The sequence below is a fragment of the Oratosquilla oratoria genome, chromosome 30, assembly GCF_046742065.1.
Source record: "Oratosquilla oratoria isolate Oo_2021 chromosome 30, ASM4674206v1, whole genome shotgun sequence".
Classification (NCBI taxonomy): domain Eukaryota; kingdom Metazoa; phylum Arthropoda; class Malacostraca; order Stomatopoda; family Squillidae; genus Oratosquilla; species Oratosquilla oratoria.
Genome location: NC_134806.1, coordinates 51745861 through 51768632, shown reverse-complemented (window position 1 = coordinate 51768632; position 22772 = coordinate 51745861). Strand labels below are relative to the sequence as shown.

Below are 22772 nucleotides of genomic sequence, written 5' to 3'. Positions count from 1 at the left end.
CCCAAAGACAGATTGATGCATGTACAGGTAAACGTCGACTTACGATGGCATTAGGTTTCGATAGATCCATCGTAAGACGATTTCATCGTAAGTCGATCCCCAATTTGTGTATCACTGTTCCGTGGTCACTGTACCTAGCCTACCTGTATATTAACCACCAGAGATACTGAATATAGCCTATTAAACATGTACAGTAGTTTATTTAATTATTTTTATCCTTTTTACCATATTCAAACACTATAATATGTATTTTCAGTACGGCTTAAATCTCGCGGGCAGCAGCCAATGCCAGCCGTACGACGTGTCGTAATAATACTCGCATCATAAAATATAGTCACCGCTTATATCGATCGTTCTCTCTTTCACCTGCGAATTTTGAAAACCACAGAGAATGGGATTCAGGGCACATTTGAGAGAATGTAAAAACACAGGGGCGACTACAATAAATATAATCAAGACGCCGATATGGCAGCCTCGCGAATCCACTTGCTCCTCATGACGCCTACGTGTGCGGCACCGTATGGAAGGGGTTAAATATATCATATCGTCGTCGTCATCGTAAAGTCGAACAATCGTAAGTCGCGGCCATCGTAAGTCGACGTTTACCTGTATTTACCTAGTTGTACCTATTTGTATTTTACAGGAAGGGGAGCTATGCTTGTGGTGACCCGTTTTTGTTATCTCGCAATATCAAGTTTGTTCTTAAAGTCTTGTATAGTGTTTGCACACACTATTTTTTCATCCAGTTTGTTCCAGATATCTATCACTTTGTGTGGGAAGCTATTCTTTTTCAGGTCTCTTATGTGTATGTGAAATTCTCTAGGTTGGTTTATGTTGTATAGTAATAGAGTGGTTTGCTATGACGGAGGTTGTTAATTAGCCTCGAGTTGTGGCAGCATCTCTTCAAAGGGGCCGTCTTTCACTGAAGTCGCTGAGTATTTACCTAGTTGTATCTTATGGAAAGGGGAGCTACACTCATGATGTCCCATCTCTGTATCTCGCAGTATCTAAATTGCTCTCAAGTTCGTGTATGGATTTTGCACAAACTATTGTTTCGTGTGTGTGTGTGTGTGTGTGTATTTACCTAGTTGTATTTTATGGGACAGGAGCTATGCTCGTTGTTACCCGTTTTCGTATCTCTCCACGTCCAGTTTTTTCTTGAAATCGTGTAGTTCTGGCATTCACTATTTCACTGTTCAATTTGTTTCAGACATTGATCTCTGTGTGGGAAACTATTCTTTTTCAGGTCTCTTCTGTAACTGTCTTGCTTTAGTTTCTTTTTGTGTCCTCTTGCTTTCCTCTTGTCCCATTTCAATAGTTCATATTTATCAGTGTGTGTGTGTGTGTGTGTGTAGGGAGACCTGCATTAGTTGATTAAGGAAGTCTGATAGTGTTTCTGAAATAACACTTTCTTTTTCTCGTGTATGGAAGTACAGATAACTCTTCCCTTACACGAGGGATATATTCCTAAATACATACATACATATACAAAGGGTTTTTTCCCCCTTATGAGAGAGGTAGCCAAAGTCAAAGGCATAAAATCCACTCCTGCCCATTTCATCCCCACATACTCCACTCCCATTCACCACCCCTCCCTCCCTCTTTTCTTGGCTCCTCCTGGATGATGGGTCATCCCTGCATCTCACCCACTGCCCTGGGTCAGAAGCAATGCAGCAAGACACAGCACATCCACAGCAAAGCCACTTCATTTAATTGGTGTCCCCACTCTCCGTCCCCTCATGCAGAAAAAGAGGCGATGGGGGAGAAATCCCTTCGGGCTGTGTCAAAATATCATTCACACATAACCACTCCCTGACCCCTCCCCCATCCCACACCCGCTCCCTTCCATGCATCACACCATGAAGGGTAGAAGGAAGGATTGGCAATCTTATTTTGAATATATGAAAAAAATAACCTCTATAATGTGGGGAAAAATAATTAAAAATATTAGAAATATGCTGCTCAGTGTCCATTCTGGGATTGTTGAATATAATGCAGGCATAAAAAACAAACAAAATAATATATAAAATTTAATACCATAACAATATAATACATCTATAATTGTCAAATCACCTGAAGCACAACAATCAACATATTCACTGGCATTTCATTTCAGCACCATAGTTGGTTTATTTGATTTTGTCAAAGATGTATGAAACAGAACAAAATAAATATATAAGGTTTATTTGCTGCTGGTGTAATAATTTTGGTGAAAAAATAGAATATAAAAAAGGCAGAGAGAAGTTATGGAGCAGCTGCCTAGAGACACATAGTTGCAGCCAATTTTGTATTCTTTGCCTTACGCACTCGGGCTGCCTGGGCAGGAACTGTCATAGCTGACAATTGAAGTGAAGTGAGTGGTTCAAACCCATGACCAATATGGGAGACTCTTATATTCCAGTTGCACTACCCGAGAAAGAGAGAGTAGAGGAAATAACATAGAAATTACATAGAATATGACAATGAGATCAAATTTTTAATAATGATCGTGAAGAAGTCCTTGCCAGATTACGACAAAGAAACAGCATGTACAGTGCCTATTGCTAGCGAAAGAAGGCGAGGAGCTTACGCCAAGAGGCATAAACCTACAGCCGAAGACTTTGTCTTTGCCCTGTGCACTTAGACTGTTGGTAATTTGTGAGAAGAGCAGGATTCGAGTTCGCAATTAAGCGAATACGTCACCAACATGCTTCCAGTTACACCACCAGTGTACTAGAAAGGACGGAGCAAGAAACTTAAGGATGTGGAAGCTGATGTCATTGGTGTATAAGACCACTGGGCACCAACGACAACTTGGACGGACTAGACGACTAAACGGCCAACCTTCTGAGAAAAGGGAAAGATGGGAGGGAGGTGCAGACAGATCTCTTTGTTTGGAATTTCTTAACTGCTTGAATATGGTGACATCTATGTAGGCATCATGAGTCGCAAGTGGGGTATGCAAGGATGCCGTTGTCGCTTCCTGATTATTTTGTAGTATGTAACTGAATGGACCCCCGTATTCTGTGAACAGGATTGATCACGTTTTCTGTGACGTTATATTTATTCTGGACAAAAGAAAACGGGTATAACAGCAGTAACGTAATATTTTGTAGTGTGTATATTGTTATGCATCATCATGCATCAGGCAACCTGATGTACGTTTGAATATTTGACTTGTATTAAAGAGGTTAAATTTGGAAAGCTCCAAATTTTTGGAAAGAAAATTTGTGAAATTTAAATAGTTCCAGATAATAATACTATAGTGTATTTATGGAAGGCATTTTCATCCTAGGTACTGAAAAATTCCATATCTTAAAAATTACAAATAACAGGAACTATCTGGGGAAATGGCTACCTCCCTTATAATGGGGAAAAAATCTCATGGTGTACAGATAAGTAGATCTGGGGAAAATGAAGGTAGAGGGACGGAAATGGATGGGGAATGACGAAAGAGGAGAACGGAAGAAATGGAGAAAGGAGGGAAACAGACGAACAGGAGAAATGCTAGGACGATGGCGGGAGCAGTTGACAGGGAGAGACACCCGCATGATCAGCCACTTCTTGCGCCCCTTTGGCCCGCAGTTCTTCTGCACAAAGGTGTTTCCTTCCGCAACTTGCCAGCCATAGTGCTGCAATAGAAAATAACACAAAAATTAAATAAATTAGTTATATACATCTAAGTCTCTTAACACAACACTCACTAACCACTACTTGTGCTGATGTTTGGGTCCAGGACATAAACCCACTTTGGGAATTGGTGGTGTTTTACTGAAGTGGGTTTATACCCTGGGCCCAAACATCTGCACAAGTGGCGGTTGGCGAGTGTTAGATTAAGAGACTCAGGTGTTCACGTGCAAAATACGCTGAAAAATTAACAATTTGTTTGTGAACCGTATTAGGATAATGGTAAGCAACTGTGAGACACTTGGTCTGAGGACGGAGGGTACATAATGATCTGGCTTTGTCTGGTAGTTTCCCTTTTTCCCTTCTACCTATATATATGTATATATATGTAGAACCTAATGTGGTTTACAAACAAATTGTTAATGTTCATCAAAGGTTGAAGGGAAATGAGTCCCCAGGAGTGTATAGCCTTCCTTGTAAAGATTGTGATTTAATGTACCTTGGTCAGACCGGAAGGGATCTTAACACCAGGTTAATGGAGCACAAAAGATCCATTAGGTATGCCCAAGAAAATTCCACTGTGTTCCAACACGTCAGTACCAAAAATCACAGTCTTGACTGGGACAAGGCCAAAATTTTGTTCAAGTCCAACTGTAGTTTTAGAAGAAAAATTGTTGAATCAGCCTTAATCGAAGAATGTCCGAACTTGAATATCTCCAAAGGTCAATGGTCCCCAGACATTATCTCACGGCTAGCTGTGAGCTGCTTGGTTAAGAATTATCACCCTCCTGACCCTTCTTCCCTCCTGTTTTACTCATGACCTCACACCTCCCCCTCACCTCTGACTCCACCCTGCGTGACAGGTCGTCCTGTTTTAACTCTCCGTGTTCCCCTTCTACTCACATCTCATTGTACTTATGTCTCTGCAAATTCTTGTAATCTGTACTTTCCTGAAGAGGGCTATAGCTATTAGCCGAAATATAGAAGTTACACATTCTTCTAAAGTTTCCTTTTTATTCCGACTGGGTTCTTTGTGATTATATATATATATATATATATACATACACACATACTGAGGGCTTTTTTCACCCCTTATACTGGAGGTAACCAAGTCAGAAGACACCCACCCACTCCCCTCCACCACCCTTTCCCCCTCCCCTCTCATCTTAGCTCCTCATGGATGACGGGTCATCCCAGTCTCCCACCCACTGCTTTGGGTCAGAAGCAACAGTAAGACACAGTACATCCACAGCAAGGCCGCTTCACTTAATCAACAACCCCTTGTCCCATCATGTAGAAAAAGAAAGTAGATGGAGAAAAGTCCCTTTGGGCTGCATCAAAATATCATCCCTTCGGCTAAATTGCCAGAGAGCTCCTCCGGGTATCCCCAACCCTCCTTACTCCGCTTTCTATACGTTAAGGGCTTCTTCCACTTATAAGGGAGATAGCCTGTCACGCATTAACATAAAAAACGTAAAATGTTCTCTTTCTCTACATTTAAATGTTCAAGTAATCTTCCGCTTGTCATCTAAGTACCCCCTGTAAACCGTCCCACAAACCCCAGGTCGAGAACCCCGGCCTTAGTCCAACTCGCCAGTGGCAGGGTTCGAACCATCACCTCAACCTCCAATGCAAGTAGCGATGCCCTAATCCTCTTGTCCTACTTAGGGCGGATAAATGTTTTTACGTGGCTGCCCCACTTATAAAGGGAAAAGGGTCCTTTGACATTTACGTAAACCTAAGTCTCTTAATACACCACTCGCCAACTGCCACTTGTGCAGACGTTTGGGACCAAGACATAGACCCACTTCAGGAATTGGTGGTGTTTTATGTCCTCCTGGGCCAATTCCGGAAATGGGTTTACGTCCTGGGCCCAAACGTCCACATAAGCGGCAGTTGGCGAGTGTTGGATTACGAGACCTCATAGATGTACGCGTGTATGAGGAGTTACGATGACAGGGAAACGGGTGACGGATGGGACTGGATATACACCTTGGCCGGCTGTCTCCCTTACAAGGAGGATGAAGCATAAATTGCAGGGACCGGATTATAATTCATTTCGTACTAGTCGAATTTCAGTCAGTCTCACCTGTCCTTCCTTTATCATCCTGCTTGTTTACCTCACTTCCGACGCTGATCAGAAGATGCAGCGTCTCCTGTTGTCCTTCTTTTGCTGCCCAGTGCAACGCTGTCATTCCTGTAAGGTGAAAAAGAAGAAAAGCTTATAAGTCATTAAGTTATAAGTCATTAAAGAGGGAGGGAGGGGTGGTGGATGGGAGTGGAGTATGTGGGGATGAAATGGGTGGAAGTGGATTTATGCCTTTGACTCTGGCTACCTCCCTTGTAATGGGGAAAGAGCTTTTGGCATATGTATGTATAAGTCACTCAATTCATTTCCACTGATCTCTCTTGCAGAATACCCACGGCCTCCTGGTAACCGATAACATTTTGGGGGGGTTGTCCATAAGTCACTTAGAGAAGGGATATATTATGTTGTCATCTCAGGATTGTTTGTACGGGACATTGTAGTACGAGAGGATCTGTGTGGTGTTGGTTCTAGACGGAATTCTAGACAAATGTCGAGGGACCACAGCCGACCCCCATTTAATCACGGGTCAGGCAACAAAGAGGAACAGTCGCTCCTTTGACTCACGTGACCTGCATTCCTTGGGTGAGAGCAGTCCCGTCTCCCCAAGGAATGCCACAGCCGAAACTGGGTATTCCCACAAATCCTTTATAGAGTGCATGTTGTGTTGTTTGCGTGCATGATTGTGTATAATGCAGTCTTCCATTATGTGTTGTATGGTACTCCCCAAGGCAGTCGTAGCTCCTCTTGGGGATCGGTGCCACCTGCGTAGAGCCGATGGCCAGGGATGGTTGCCGCCATTTGGCCCCCAACTCTTGGGGTTTGGGGGTGGTCCCACGACATAGACGCTGCGGCTCCAGGACAGGTCAGGTAAGTTAGCACGAATGAATGAAGAGCGATGGAGCAAGTGTGTTACTGAGTGGATGCTGCAAGACAGGAAGCAGACAAGAAGGAGACCAGACAGAAGGTGGAGAGATGAGATAGAGAGAAGTTTGTAGGAATGACATGGCAGAGGTTGGTGCAGTCATGCGAGCCATGGAATGGTACAAAAGAGGCCTTTGTTCAGCAGCGGACTCAGGACGACTGATTGATTGCTAGCATGTACTATTATCAGATGGATTTTTACATACATTCATATACCAAAGGCTTTTTCCCCCTACACGGGGGGGTAGCCAAAAAGAAAAAGGCATAGAAACCACTCCCACCCATTCCATTTCGTATATATCCCATTACCCTCCACCCTCCATCTTATCTTGGCACCTCCTGGATGACGGGTTTTTAATTTGCGTATAATTGAAGAAAGCGTTCACCAGTCATATTCTTGGCAAGGATCCCATGATGATTACCTACTTGTGGTGTTCCTGCAGGATGATCATTGAAGCTGTTTTCAACCCAAATAGAGACAGATGCATACACATACACACATGAATTTGGGTATGCAGGAAAACTGAAGAATAGGAGACAAAACCCAATGAAAATTGCTCGTTTCCTGTATACTACAATTAGGTAAATACACATACACACACACACATATATATATAAAGGGGGAAATAAGGAAGACCCAACAAATTATAGACCAGTGTCCCTAATGATTACAATAGTTAAAATTTGTGAGAGAATCATCAAAGATAGATGGACAAAATATCTCGAGGAGAATAATATACTGAACCCAAGGCAATTTGGATTCAGACAAGGAAGATCATGTACCACTAATTTAATTTGTTTCTATTCAAGATTGATAGATATATTTCAAGAAAGGGATGGCTAGGCAGACTGTGCATTTCTGGACTTACAAAAGGCATTTGATAAGGTACCACACAGAAAATTACTATATAAACTGGAAACAAAAGAAGGCATACATGGAAAACTAATGAATTGGATGGAGGACTTCCTACATGGAAGAAAAATGAGAGTGGTGCTCAGAGACAAATATTCAAAATGGGAAGAAATGAGTAGTGGCATCCCACTGGGATCAGTACTAGCTCCAATAATGTTTGCTGTATATGTAAATGACATAGACGAAGGCATTGGAAGTTACATGAACTGATTTGCGGATGACGCAATATTATTATAAAGAATAGACTCTGAAATAGACTGTGACTCATTGCAGAGGGATTTGAACAAAAACTCAGAGTGGAGCAAGAGATGGGAGGTAGAATTCAACATCAAGAAGTGCAGTATAATTGAATTTGGAAAAAGCAAGAAGAGAATATCAGGACAGTATGAAATTGATGGAAAAGGAGTAAAGAAAGTAAATTCTGAAAGGGACCTAGGAGTAGTCATCACTAAAGACATGTCGCCAGATCAACATATAAATAAAATAGTCAGAGAAACATACAATTTGTTGAGATCAATAAAGGTGGCCTTTAAATACCTGGATAAGGAAATGATCAAGAAAATATTACAAACACTGATAAGGCCAAAACTGGAATATGCAGCGCTGATATGGTCACCCAGTACAAAAAAGAATATAAGAAAATTAGAAAGAATACAAAGAGCAACAACAAAGATGGTCGCAACACTTTCAAACCTGACATATGAACAAAGACTGGCCAAACTAGAATTGCCAACCCTGGAACAAAGAAGAGAACGAGGGGACCTAATAACCATCTACAGAATTATGAAAGGAAAAGAATGCCTTGATAGAGATTGATTGATTTATGAAATTTTTGGTTCAAAGGCCAAGCACTGGAGCTGGTATGCCTTGATAGAGAGGACTTATTAAAGTGGGACAGAGGAAAAACAAGAGAACATGCATGACACTCCTTTGAAAGTGTGTCCCTGCTTGACCCAACCTAACCTAATCCAGTGTAATTATGTACCACAGGTCACTACCCATGCCGTGTATATATTATATATATATATATATATATATATATATATATATATATATATATCTCTTGGCTGCATGTACAGTCAGTTCACTCATACCTTACAATAAAGGAGACGAACTCACCAAAATCTTTCTCCTCTCACAGTAGCATCACTACACAGGTAACAGCAGATCAGATGATGGGGGGAGGGAGGGAGGGACGACGACAATAAGCATGCGTCAATTAAAATATATTCATTATCATACTTCTCCCTACCATTTTTAGAAGTTGTGTGTACATCCATTGACCACTTTTCTACGAGGTACTTCACTGCCGTCGTGCAGCCAGCTTCCGCAACTATGTGAAGGACGTTTCTTCCCATGACATCCACATGTTCAAGTATTGATGCTCCTTCGTCACTAGAAAGGAGAACCTCTGCGACGTCCAAGTGACCCATACGCAGTGCGTCCAATAACGGCGTGTTTCCGCATGAGTCCCGGGTGTTGGTAGGGTGGCCACACCGCAACACCATTTGAACAATTTCCGTATGTCCATGCATGGCTGCCAAAGAAATCGTGGATAAAAACTCTCATGTAGCATACAATAGAAGCCTTGTAATTTCAAAAGAAAAATGAAATATCAATAAAGAAATAAATCAGTCTTTGCCATATTAACATGTTTCGGTTAAGTTAAATTTGTGACAGAACTGGGGCAACATATTGGTTGATTGACAGATTCAGAGGATAATATTACTTTCCTCTGAAGACTTGCAAAATCCAAAAATGAATAAACAAAGAAATAAATTGACCTTTGTCATTATGAAAACAATCATTGGTAGCAGCGGTCTCAAATAATTGAATCCAACAGTCACAAAGATTCAATCTCCGATACCTACAATCATGAGTCCCGTCTTCTACCATCTTGCCACGTAAAGCGTCTGTGTGGCGTGATGGTAGCAGATGGGAATCACGATCACAGTCCCAAGACTGAAGCCTTACGACTCAAGATTTTTGTTATGTTATCAGATATCACGGACACTAGTAAATTCATTGACGACTCAAAACACTAGTTACCTTATTTCATTGCTCTCTCTCTATACCTATGTGTTTTTCCCCCTTACTAGAGGGGTAGCCAAGTCAAAAGGCAGGTACCCATTCCACTCCCCTCCACCACCCTCTCCCCCCTCTCATCTTAGCTCCTCATGGATGACAGGTTATTCTTGTATCCCACCCACTGGCCTGGGTCGGATGCAATGCAGCAAGACACAGCACACCTACATCCACATCCATCTGTCTTTATTTCGCAGATATCACAGGCACCAGTAAATACGTTGACAACTCGAAATGAAACTCTAGTCGTCATATATTGTTGTATGTACATACGTATACCAAGGGCTTTTTCCCCCTTACCAGGGGGTAGCCAAAGTCAAAAGGCATAATTCCACTCCCATCTATTTCATCCCCAACATACTCCACTCCCATTCACCACCCCTCCCTCCCTCCCTCTTTTCTTGGCTCCTCCTGGATGATGGGTCATCCCTGCATCTTGCCCATATTGTTGTACAAAGTGAAAAGTCCTTTCAGATATCAATATATCAATCTATTGCCCCAGGTCTCTTCGAGAGGAGACCTACAATTCCTCGGTAACCGGTAACGGCTGCTGGTCAGACCCATAGGTCACTAAAGGAAGGGGTAATGTGTTGTCGTATAGTGACGGTTAGTGTGGGGCAGTGTAGGATGAGGTGTTTTGTATCTTCAGTGTGGCGATTGCCTTTCCAGGTTCCGTGACGAACAACAAACCTGCCGTGTGCAACGGAGTTCTACCATTCTTGCTTACAGTGTTCCAGGCATTCGGGAAGATGTCAAGCAGGAAGGTAATAATGTGACGGAAACCCTCCCTACAAGCGACGTGAAAAGACGTCCATCCGTCTTTGTTTTGCAGGTCCAGCTTGGCTCCTTCCTTCGTGAGTCTCTCGATAACTCGTAAATCGTCTTTGGTGCAAGCGAGCATCAGAGGTGTCCAGTCGCCCCTCTTGAGCGGATCCAACGTAGCGCCTGTAAAATTCCAATATATATGAGGACGAAGGAAGGTGTTCAATACACTCCTGTCACATGAAAAATACAACCAAGTCCAACACGTATTGGGGGGTAGCTGTGTCTACTTGACACCCATTCATTCCGCCTCCCATCTTAGCTCCTCATGGATGAAGGGTCATCCCCGTCTCCAGCCACACTGCTCGGTTCAAAGGCAATGCAGTCAGACACAGTGCTTCTACGGCAGAATTTGAGAGCCCTATCAAGGGGATGGTGGTTCGAATCCTGCCACCAGTGAAGCTGAACTATGGGCATGGTAATTCCATGCTACAAAACCCTCTGTGAGGGGCACCATCCTAGCCTTCTGACAGGGAGGTGTTTGTGACATTAACCCATATCATCATATATAAATAATACATACATACATATACTAAAGGCTTTTTCCCCTTACACAGGGGGTAGCCAAAAAGAAAAATGCATAGAAACCACTCCCACCCATTCTATTTCCTATATATTCCAATAATAAAATAATAATAAATAATAAAAGAAAATAATGATAAATGTGAAATGATAATACTAATAATAATGATGATGATGAAACAATAATAATAATAATGAAATAATAACAACAGAAAAAAATTTACCTTGCTCAAGTAGCCCGTCAACTACATCAAGGGATCCCGCCTGGGCGGCTTCATGCAGTGGACGCTTCCCATCTTGGTTCTGTTGTTCGATGCAGTTGGAGGCGCCTTTGGAGATGAGAACACTGCCGAGGTAAAAAGCAAGGATCAATCAATCTATCGCCCAGTTTTTTTTTTTTTTCCCAGGAAACCTACGGTTCCTAAGGGACAAGCAATGGCAAGCGAATAAGTCCACAAATCGCTCATGGATATCATGTTGCTGTCTAGGTAAGGCACAGCTGTACAGGGTACTGAATACATGTTTTTGGAGTTGCTCCTCTTTAGAAGATAACATGTCTAGGTAAGGCACAGCCATACAGGGTACTGAATACATGTTTTTGGAGTAACTTTATAATGTCCAACTTATTCACACCCAGGTAACTACACAAGCCCATCAAGAAAAATAAAAAAATAAAAGAATAGATAAAAATAAATAAATACATAGATTAAAAAATGAATAAATACATATATAGAAATAAATAAATAGGTAAAAATAAATAATTAAATAAAATACAAACGTATCCATCATCTAATTTCATTTCCACCAATTGCTGGTGTAAAAATCGCTACTCAGTGTCACTATGACAATTTACAAACTACAATGATGACTTGTACAAATTGTAAGTAATACATAACTAGATTCACTTCTCAGTACTACAATAGGGTACTGTAGCAAGAAGATTTCTTTGTGTAGAACAATTACAGTACTACCTCTCGTTAACAGACGTAAATTAGCTGTGTTTGCAGTGTTTTCGCTGTGTTTCGGTGTTTTTGGTGCTGTTGTTTAATGCTTTGTAATCACTATGCCAGGGATTCTCAACCTTTTTAGCCATATCGCCCCCTTTTTCAATTGAAAAAAGGATCGCCCCCCCTTAATTGGAAAATAATAATAAAAATTATTGCAACAATGATAAACAACTAATTTAAAATGTTTTACTCATGTTGTGTTTTAATGAGATCCTTGGGCCTGGTGCTTCGCTGCTAGATCTTTTATATTAGGCTTAAAATTTGTCAGTTAGAAACAATACCTGTGATGTTTTTCATCCCCCTGAGCTCAAAAATTGCCCCCTGGGGGGCAATATTGCCCCCGTTGAGAATGACTGCACTATGCCACCCAAAAACCACTCCAAATCAATGGATTATTCACATCAACAGACACCGTTACCCCCCTTTTAGTCCATTAATGAAAGGTAGTACTGTACAATACAAACAAGTCTGTTAGATCATAAAATACTTAATTATGTTGTAGATCTAAAAAATAAATCTACAGTGACTAGCAACTTTTATGTATCTGTAGCACAAATATTTCTTAATTCAAAACAATTAAAATACAAATGTTTTAGGTATATTACACTTGATATATCACACCTCATTACAGTAATTTTCTAAAGTAACAATTGCCATTTTCCAACTGGATTATCCACTGATACAAATGATTTAGTTCATTATATAAAATGGAAGTTCACTGAGAATGATGCTGGCAAATACAATGAACTCCTTATTCCTTCTAAACTGTCAACTGCTATTGGTTACAGCATCGGAGAACTCTAAAATATGAACTCATTAACCAACTAAAAGTTCAAACAAAAAATTCATGCAAAAAATTCCAAATAATAAAACCTTCAGAAATATTGAAACTTCAGCTATAATGACCAATCTTTCCCCCAAGTTTGTGTGATATATCACAGGTTTACTGTACAGGAAAATTCATTCACGTCATAAATCTACAATCCAGAGGTCCTCTCCACTGCTCCATAGAAGACATCAGGCACTGTCGTACTGAGCTTAGAACTAAAGTAAAATTTGCACATTCTAGAGCTTACTTGAATATCTGTTTATTTCCTGTTCTCGCAACAATGTGAAGGACAGTATCCCCTGATTTTGTGTGAACACATTTCTTCCAATCCATGCTCTGACCTTCCACATCGGCGAGCTTATGTTCCTCGCCTCTTTGCACCCAATGAAGAATGTCCTTGGGGGTTGAAAAGACTTATTATTACTATCATTACTTTATCATTATTATTATCATTATCATCATAAAAAATATATACAAATATACATACATATATATATATATATATATATATATATATATATATATATATACATATATATATATATATATATATATACTGTATATATATATATATATATATATACAGTATGTTGAATCAGAGTTGACAACCAGCAAGACAGAATCCCCGGAGCTCTCGTATATAAGGCGAGATGTATGTACGTTTGTCATTCTCTCTGAGGAAGGCATACAGCCAAAACGTAAGGGAATAAAGTACCCCTGCCATCATTCTGAGTTTTCCTATGCCAAATTCACATATATATATATATATGCTAATAAGAACATGGGTACGTGTGTTCACTTATGCAAAGTAGACCGCTTGGAAAAAGACACTAACGAAGCAGAGCGCTTTTGTATATTACATCTTCAGTGCAAAAAGTACAATGTTAATCAGAAATCAGAAATGTTTTTAACATTGGGTTAAAATTAAAATACCCTAAACAATTCCTTAATATTGCTTACAATTTTTGCAAGGAATAATTTTTAACTCCTCAGACAAAATCACCTTTTAGTTATCATAATGTTTTAATTTTGCCATTTCAAGAAAATTTGTATTGAAGTTAAAAAAGGATGCATTTAAAAAATTTCTTGCAAAACATGTAATCAATTTTACATAGGTCAAACTGCCAAACCCTTAAACATTAGAATTGAATAACATAAGTAAAAATGTTAGGGATGGCAATAATTCCAGTGGAATCTTCAAGCACATTGAATTGAATAATCATCCTGTTGATTGGGGTAATGCCCATACAATCTATTATACTAACAACATAATAGTAAGAAACTTAATAGAGTGTAGTTTGATCCATACCACCAGTGATCAAACACCAACTTACACAAGGGCTTATATAAACTTGACAATTTTATCTGTCAAGAAATAAGCAAAAGAATAATAGGTAAAATGTAACCCTGCAAGTATGACCTAATGTCGCCCCTCCCTCATTAGTGGACGCATTGACCCTTGCGAACCTGACCTACCACCTTCCAGGGGGTAAATGTCCTCCACCTTTATGCAAACTGTCCCTGTTCCTTTTTCATGTATATATAATCTATGTATATCTATTAAACTATGCATTTTTTGCACTGAAGATGTAATATACAAAAGCACTCTACTTCGTTGGTTTCTTTTTTCCAAGTGGTCTACTTTGCATATATATATCCCTTACAAGGGAGGTAGCCAAAAGACAAAGGCATAAAAAACCACTCCCACTCATTCCATCCCCTACATACTCCACTCCCCTCCACCCTCTTCCCTCCCTCTTATCTTGGCACCTCCTGGATGACGGGTCATCCCTGCATCTCACCCACAGTGCTGGGTCAGAAGCAGTGTTCCATGCATATATATATGTATATATATATATATATGTATATATATATATATATATATAATATATATATATATATATATATATATATATATATGCTAATAAGAACACGGGTACGTGTGTTCACTTATGCAAAGTAGACCACTTGGAAAAAGAAACTAACGAAGCAGAGCGCTTTTGTATATTACATCTTCAGTGCAACATCTTCAGTGCAACACTTGTTTCTCTGAAGATGTAATTTACGAAAGCGCTCTGCTTCGTTAGTTTCTTTTTCCAAGTGGTCTACTTTGCATATATATATATATATATATATATATATATATATATATATATAATATATATTATACACATAAATTATGTAATTGCCAGTTGTCAACAAGTCTATATAAAAACAAAATACATTTGATGATGGAGTCTTTATCAGTACAACGTTTTACCTGTTGGAGCATGATAGAATTCTAACAACTAGTGAAAATTGTTCTGATAAATCATAAAGGCTCTGTCCTCATTTTCTTAATCAAACCTATACCTCAGGTTTTGGCTGAGCAAAAAGGCATGGTCGTGGTGGAATGACTGATGGCTGAGCCCCTGTTCAGCAATAAGGCTAGAAAAAAGAGAAAGGGAATCTAGAGGCTGTGGTCATTAATAGTCCCACAAATAGACTATGGTAGGTTATATCAGCTCAGCATAGCTTAGCCTTAGATGAGATTAAAAATTTAAAATGGTTAGTAAGGTCTAAGGAAACGGTTAGGTTTGTTAAATTGGACTTCTGGTTTATATGCACCTTGACCTATCTCTTGAAGGGTCTTTTGTGTGTAGTTTACATATGCTATTCTAGAGTTTTCTTTCACTCTTTAAAATAAACGTCAATTAAATACATGTCAGATGCGCTGAGACTGAGTCTCTCAAAATTGACAGCATTGTCAATTCATTCAATTGTTTGGCTTTTATTAATTTACTTTGGACATCAGCATTAACTTGAATATGTAATTACCTTGTGTTTAGCCATCTGTTATTTTTTAAGTTATTGACACAGCTTATTAAAATTGTTTCTTCTGTTGAAGTGAAATCTTTCACAACACTCATAATGTTTATGCTCGCGCTCGTGTTGTCAAATGTCCATGGTGTAATTTCGCTATCCTTTATATAACGCGTTACATTTGTTAAAACTCGATAGATTTTCTTTTGGTTCCAAATTTATTTGAATGCATAGGCGTTGCTACTTATGTGACTATTGAATAATAGAGAAATGTATGATTAACGATTTCTTGATCTACTGAGATAGATTTACAGCAGCTCCAATCATGTACTGTTGTAACTGTACTAGCGAACAATGTTATTATGAACTAATTTATCGGCGTTTCTATCTTCTCATGGCCGATAGCTATTGCGCTTCTGTATAAGATATCATAATTCGTATATAGACCGATGTATAGGTGTAGTATCGACATTGATCCAATTATCTACATTATTTATGCATGAAATCTAAACAAGGCAAGAAAATGTCGTGGTTTTAGTTCGATTAGGACAAGCTAGGGAAATTGAGACTCACAATAGCGCTAACTCCTAAGATTTAATGGTTACTATGCTCGGAGGTCACGGACGAGGTCTCGTTGGGAGAAGGTCCGGAGTGAAGGCCTCATCAAGCGTCGTGGCAACAGGGCAACAGGAGGGAATGAGGCGACTTGCTGGATGGAACTGGTGTCGTGATATGGTTCGGACAAGCCGGGGAAATGAAACTCACACTAAGACTAAGGCACTCGGGTTTTTAATGAACACTAAGCTCGAAAGGGAAGGTCGTAGTCTGAGAGCGAAGGGGAACTTGAAGCTTGGAGAGGAGTGCTGCTTAGAGATGTCGTGCCCTGGAGTGAATTTACGACTTGCTAGGTAATGTAGTGACGGGATGCATCCTACGACCCGTCACACACTAATCAAAGAAATCTTCGGAGCTAAGCCTTTCCAAGTTCCTGTAGTTGGCAAGCGTAGTTCGCAAGGGTGTCCCTGCCAGCCAGCGGTCAGCCAATCAGGAACTTGGAAAGCTCCTCACGTTCCCGCCAGCCTCCTTTAAAAGGTCGGCGTTTCGCCGAGATGGGCAGAACAGTACCGACCAGCGCACAAACTACATCTCGTCCAGTCTTCTAGCTGATATTAAGATTTTTTATACTACTACTTTCTATTATGTAATTCATTTGTCAACAGAAACATAATAGAAAGTAGTATTATAAAAAATTCTGAAGGTTCAACTCTTAATATCAGTAATGGCATTTATAAATTAGATAAATTCATCATTAACAAGATTTGTAATCAGGTTGTATGTGACCAAAATTAATTTGGTGAATTGTGCTGTTCTCTAGATTTCTTTTTCATTGATGACTTTGTGTACCAAGACTTATTCTTATTTCATGTGTGACTTTTTGTGCTTTACCAGTTCCTTTCCTAGTGTAATATTTCGTGTCATCTTGTACTATGCCAGTTCCTTTCCTCGTGTTTAATCTTGTGACATCTCGTACTATGTCTGTTCCTTTCCTAGTGTATAATCTTGTTACTTTTAAACCTCTTTGTAACACAACTTTTTCTGTATTCCCCTGAAGATGTGAATTACATGAAAGCGCTTGGGAATTACTGTTTTCTTCCGATTTCCTTAGTGGTTACCAGCAATGTATATATATATATATATATATATATATATATATATATATATATATATATATATATATATATATATACTGGCACATCTATTAAGAATTCCAAAACTTATCTTGTCCTGTTAGAGATCCTTTTTCTGTGGTTTGAAGAACAATACCATACATATATGCACACATATACATACACACACTTCGAAAGGTCTTTCGTGTTCATTAGAAGGATGGATGAGTCAGACCATACATCCACCTGACATCCATCTCAACACCCATTCATTATTTGTTCCCATCTTAGCACCCACGGATGAAGAAAGCTCATTCCTATTCTCCATCACACTGCTTGGGACAGAGGCAATGCAGCAAGACAAAGCACTTTTACAGCAAGGCAGTCTAAGCTGATTTACTCCCTTTGCCTCATCTATATGACAACAACCCACCTCTACACACACACACACACACCCTCACTTGCTCAAAAAATATACAAAACAAACAAAATTATCCCTTCAGGCTGCATCATTTTCTCATCTATTTGTGACCAATTTCCATTCATTGCTATATTTTGCACTCTCTCTTCCTTGCTCAGCAGACATTCATCTCATTTCCAATGCCTCCTTCACTTACCTCATTCTTGGTTTCCCCCTCAAGTTCATTCCATTCAGTTCTGCTTTCCATGCTATTGCTAATCTTTCTTCACTTGTTCTTTCCATATGTCCAAACTATCACATTCTTTGATCAACCCTATCTGCTAGCCCTGCTCTCCATCTTATCGCATTTCTCATTCTGTCCATCCTCATAACCCTGACCATACTTCTTAAAAGAATTCTCAAACACAATTAAGCTCCTGTCTGCCTCCTTCAGATTCCAAGTCTTCACACCATACAATGCCATGATCACTCTATCATATTGTATCTCCCTTGTTGTACATACATACCATACCAAAAGCTGTTTTCCCCCCTTACATGGGGGGTAGCCAAAAAGAAAAAGGCATAGAAACCACTCCCACCCATTCCATCCCCTACATACTCCACTCCCCTCTACCCTCTTTCCTCCCTCTTATTTTGGCACCTTCTGGATGACAGGTCATCCCTGCATCTTGTTGTACATAAATACTGAATAGGCTGTATCTTCCTACCCCTCTATATATATATGCCATGATCTTTTTCAGACCCCCTGACATCCATCCCTCTGAATCCTTTCTCCCTTTGAAGATTGAGTCCGCTTGGCCAAATGTGGCCACCATCCAGCAGTGTGCCTACCATCCAGCCCATCTAAGTTACTAGAGGCAGATGGAAGAACATTGCAGATATCTAGGATATGGCATTTCACCTTGTACTGTTCAAAACACTTACGTACACCAACAACACAACATATACTCTATAAGGGATATATGGGAAAACCCTGTTTCAGCTGTAGTTTCCTATGGGAGATGGTACTGCTCAGCCCAATAGTCTAAGGAACTCCATCATCATCATGTCCACTTTCCCCGTATAAAGGAAGTAACCAATCAAGGCACATACCACTCTCATCCTCTACCCTTGTTACCCATAGCTCCTCATGAATAAAGGTTACGTTTGGTTAGCTGAGAGGGTAACAAGGGCATTTTCCTGTAACTACATAAATACATTCATGACATTCATCCCCAGAAATCTGTTTCTCATGAGACTTTTCATTCCCTCTAGACATTTACTTGCTTCCCAGAATCTATAATTCATCTACACCTTTATTCCTCCATTCCCTGATAATATTATGCTACCTCAGGTATTTAAAGTCCTCCATTTCCTTTGGTTTCTTGTCTTTTAATGTCATTTCCAACCCACCACCGTCATTTCATATACATCTTATCACCTTTCACCTACACTAACTTTCAGCTTTCCCTTCTTCCCTGAGTCATATTCATCCATGTCATTACATTACACAAGCACAACCAGAGAGAAAAATAATAATAATAAATAATCTATCTATATACCAAGGGCCTCTTCCCCTTTAAGAGGAGGGTAGCCAAGTTAAGGCATTCACCCACTCCCATCCACCACCTTTGTTTCCCTCTCCTCTTAGCTCCTCATGGATGAAGGATCATCCCTGTCTTCCACCCAATGCCCAGGTCAGAACCAGTGCAGCCAGACACAACACATCCACTTAAAACAAAACCAACACAGTACTGTAGAAACCCAATTTAACGAATCCCTAATTAGTGGAAGATGCTCACTGGCCAAGCAGGTTAGAGCATCCTTACTTGCAGCAAAGGTTGAGGTGATAGCAGTTCAAACCCTGCTAACGGTGAGTTGAAACAAGGGCATGGTTCATTAAATTCCATGCTACAAAGTCTTCTGTAAGGGGCACCTTCCTAGCCTCCTGAGGTGGAGTTTTTGACTAAACCAAGTCTAATTTGCAGAAGCTCAATTTAATGATAGTTTAAAATCATTAGCAGAATATCCTGGTTTAGTAGAAACATGTTTGCTAAATCAAGTGCTTTTCCATTATCTGCTGCCATGGTATGTATTTCTTACTAATGCCCAATGTTACATACTGTACATACATATACCGAGGGCTTTTTCCCCCTTACACAGGGGGTAGCCCAAATGTTACTTAGCATACTCTTGATATAACAGAAAATTCTGTGAAATAGGGTGTCAGTATCATCAGTAAAGAACACCCAATTTAGTGAAAAAATTCATTTGGCAGACCTTACCTTGGGTGAATTAGTTCGCTAAAGAAACAATTCACTCACTGTCACACAGAGGACCCAGAACACCTCATCCTTTATTGCCCCACTACATGAGTGGTCACTGGAGGCAAATGTGGTGTAATCTGTAAGTACACCAACCCAGCAAGTGGGAGATCCCAGGTGGTGCCAGCTTTTCAGTGATGTTCCGTATGCAACATGGCACAGTGAGTAGGAATCCAGAGCAGTGTACACTCCTGGACTGGCCCCTAGAGGCAGAGCCCAGGGTAGGGGAGATGTCCGAGTGATCACTGGGGGCAACCATGGTGTGATTAATAAACATACCTACCCGTCTAGTGGGAGGTCCCAGGTTTGATTCTCAGGTCGTGCTAGATTTTCAGTGATGCTCCCTATCCAACACCCACCTTAATCACTTTGGTACGATGACGCCTACATAGGCGTTGTGAGGCGTGAGTGGGTACATAAGGATGTTGGTGTCAGTGTGTTGATTATATATATTCTTTTGTAGTTGTACAAGAGTTACCCCCGGATTCTGTGAACAGGTTTGATCACATTTTCTGTGTTTATTATTACTCAGAGTAAAAGAGAACGAGTAATACAGCAACGACGTTATATTCTATAATGCAAGTAGTGTGATGCAAATTACATGTGGCAGCCGATGCTGCGCATGGGGATTTGAGTCTTACTGAAGTGGTTAAACTTACCCAGACAATAACATATTTCTTCCTTGAGTGACTTGTAGGCCAACCCAGTAGCTGTTGTCAATTATCTGACAGCCATAAATCTCCTGCAAAAGATGAATTGGTTCTTAACCTGGGGGCTATAATAACAATTCAGGGGGTGCTATGGCCTGCTGTCATGAAATAAAAAATTCTATATAATGTGAGAAAAAAAAGTTATCACTCAGTTTTGGCAGAAGAAATATAAAGATGATTATGATTGTCAAATTTGTTATTTTTTTTTTTTTTTGGGCAAGGTGGTATTTGGGAGAAAAAGAAAGGGGAGCCATACAAATGCTGAGATTTCATGAATGGAGTAATGGAGAGAAAAAGTTTGGGAACCACTGATCTATGGCAACAAATTAATTGTCTCACATATCCTTCCAAACTCCACTACTATTTGAGTCTATCCCCCAACTCAGCTGCATGTAGCGTCATGCACTACAAGCTCACCCATGCTCAAACAATGCACAAATTCAAATCTAAATATGATCATTGGAAATCAAAGATATAGATTAAGTTGGAACTGTACATGAATTTGAGTCCAGGTATGTTAGAAATTTAGAGAACAGGAGATAGGGTGCAATGAGCATTGCTCTTTTTCTGTATACTACAATTGGGTAAATACAAACTACTCATTTCCCACTTCCTTCTACTCTCACTCACCAATTCCAAACCCTCACATTTTCCTTCTTCATGACCCCATCCATGTATAAACTGAACAACCAGAGTGACACTCAGAACTGAATTAACCATTAAGCAAAATAAGCACATGGTTACAGCATTAAAGGAAAGGGCCACTAGAATTTTTTAATCAATCCATTTTAGGAAGGTTTTGCAGATATATGGGATAGGAGGAAAGCTGGTAAGACCAGTCAAGAGTTTTTATGAGAGTAGTAGAGCCTGTGTTAGAATCAGAAATGGAGAGAGCGAGTGGTTTGAGGTAAAGGTGGGACTTTGCCAGGGATGTGTCATGTCACCATGGCTGTTCAATGTATACACGGATGGGGTGGTGCAAAAGGTAAATGCAAGAGTAATGGGTCAGGGGTTGGAGATGGTTAGGTAAAATGGAGAAAAATAGGAAATGAGCCAATTGTTGTTTGCTGGTGACACTGTGCTTGTAGCAGGATCAGAGGAGGGAATCAAATTAGTGGTGGAGTTTGGGAAGGTGTGCAAAAGAAGGAAGTTGAAGATAAGTGAGGGTAAAAGTAAGGTGATGAGATGTACAAGGGGAGAGGATGGTAGAAAATTGGAAGTGAATATTAAGGGAGAGAGACTGGAGGATGGGGGATAGCTTTAAATACTTGGGGTCAAATGTGGCGGGAAAGGGAGGAGTGGAGGTGGAGGTAGAATGTAGATTAAGAGAAACAAGTAAAAGCATTGGGGGATTAAAAAAAGGGTAATGAGAAGTAGACATTTGGGAATGGATGCTAGGAGGAGATTGTGTGAAGGAGTAATTGTGCCAACAGCACTGTATGGGGCAGAACCATGGAACATAAGAGAGGAGTTTGAATGTGTTTGAGATGAAATGTCTGAGAATTATGGTTGGGGTTACTAGGCTGGATAGAGTGAGAAATGAGGTGAGGAGGACAGCAGGGGTAGAAAGGGAGTTGGGAGATAGGGTTACTGAAAGAGTATTGGGATGGTTTGGACACATGGAAAGAATGAGTGAAGAAAGATTAGTAAAAGAGGTGTGGAAGGCAGAGGTGGATGGAGTGAACATGAGGGGGCAACCAAGGATGAGATGGATGGATGGGGTAAAAGGGGCATTGGGAAAGAGGGGGAATGTCCGTTGAGGAAGCAAGAAGTCATAAGATGGAATGAGTGGAGAATGGTTGTGTATGAATGATACTGTGATGCATGGGAGTGGGTGGGGTTAGGGAGTGTGTGTGAATATTTTGATGCAGCCAGAAGGAATTTCTCCCCATCTTTTTTTTTTATGAGGGGATGGAGAGGGGGAGCCACCAATTAAATGAAGCAGCCTTGCTGTGGATGTGCTATGTCTTGCTCCATTGCTTCTGACCCTGGGCAGTGGGTGAGATGCAGAGATGACCTATCATCCAGGAGGACCCAAGAAAAGAGGGAGGGAGGGAAAGAAGGTGGAGGGAGTG

The 22772-nt window shown here is 40.3% G+C and overlaps 1 protein-coding gene across 2 annotated transcripts; it reads right to left on the bottom strand.

The window, feature by feature from the left end:
- Positions 1 to 2017: 2017 nt before the first annotated feature.
- Positions 2018 to 15879, bottom strand: LOC143041210 (ankyrin repeat domain-containing protein 16-like). 2 transcript variants are annotated; one of them, XM_076213056.1, is made up of 8 exons: positions 15612 to 15879; positions 15055 to 15221; positions 13042 to 13190; positions 11183 to 11304; positions 10305 to 10559; positions 8782 to 9066; positions 5696 to 5803; positions 2018 to 3611 (listed from the first exon to the last, which is right to left on the bottom strand). In XM_076213056.1, the coding sequence occupies exons 2-8, from the start codon at positions 15064 to 15066 to the stop codon at positions 3487 to 3489; spliced, it is 1056 nt and encodes a 351-aa protein (XP_076069171.1). In that variant the 5' UTR covers positions 15067 to 15221; positions 15612 to 15879; the 3' UTR covers positions 2018 to 3486. The 2 variants fall into 2 exon arrangements, with proteins under 2 accessions (XP_076069171.1, XP_076069170.1); XM_076213055.1 differs by lacking the exon at positions 15055 to 15221 and having other exon boundaries at positions 15612 to 15875.
- Between the last annotated feature and the right edge of the window lie 6893 nt (positions 15880 to 22772).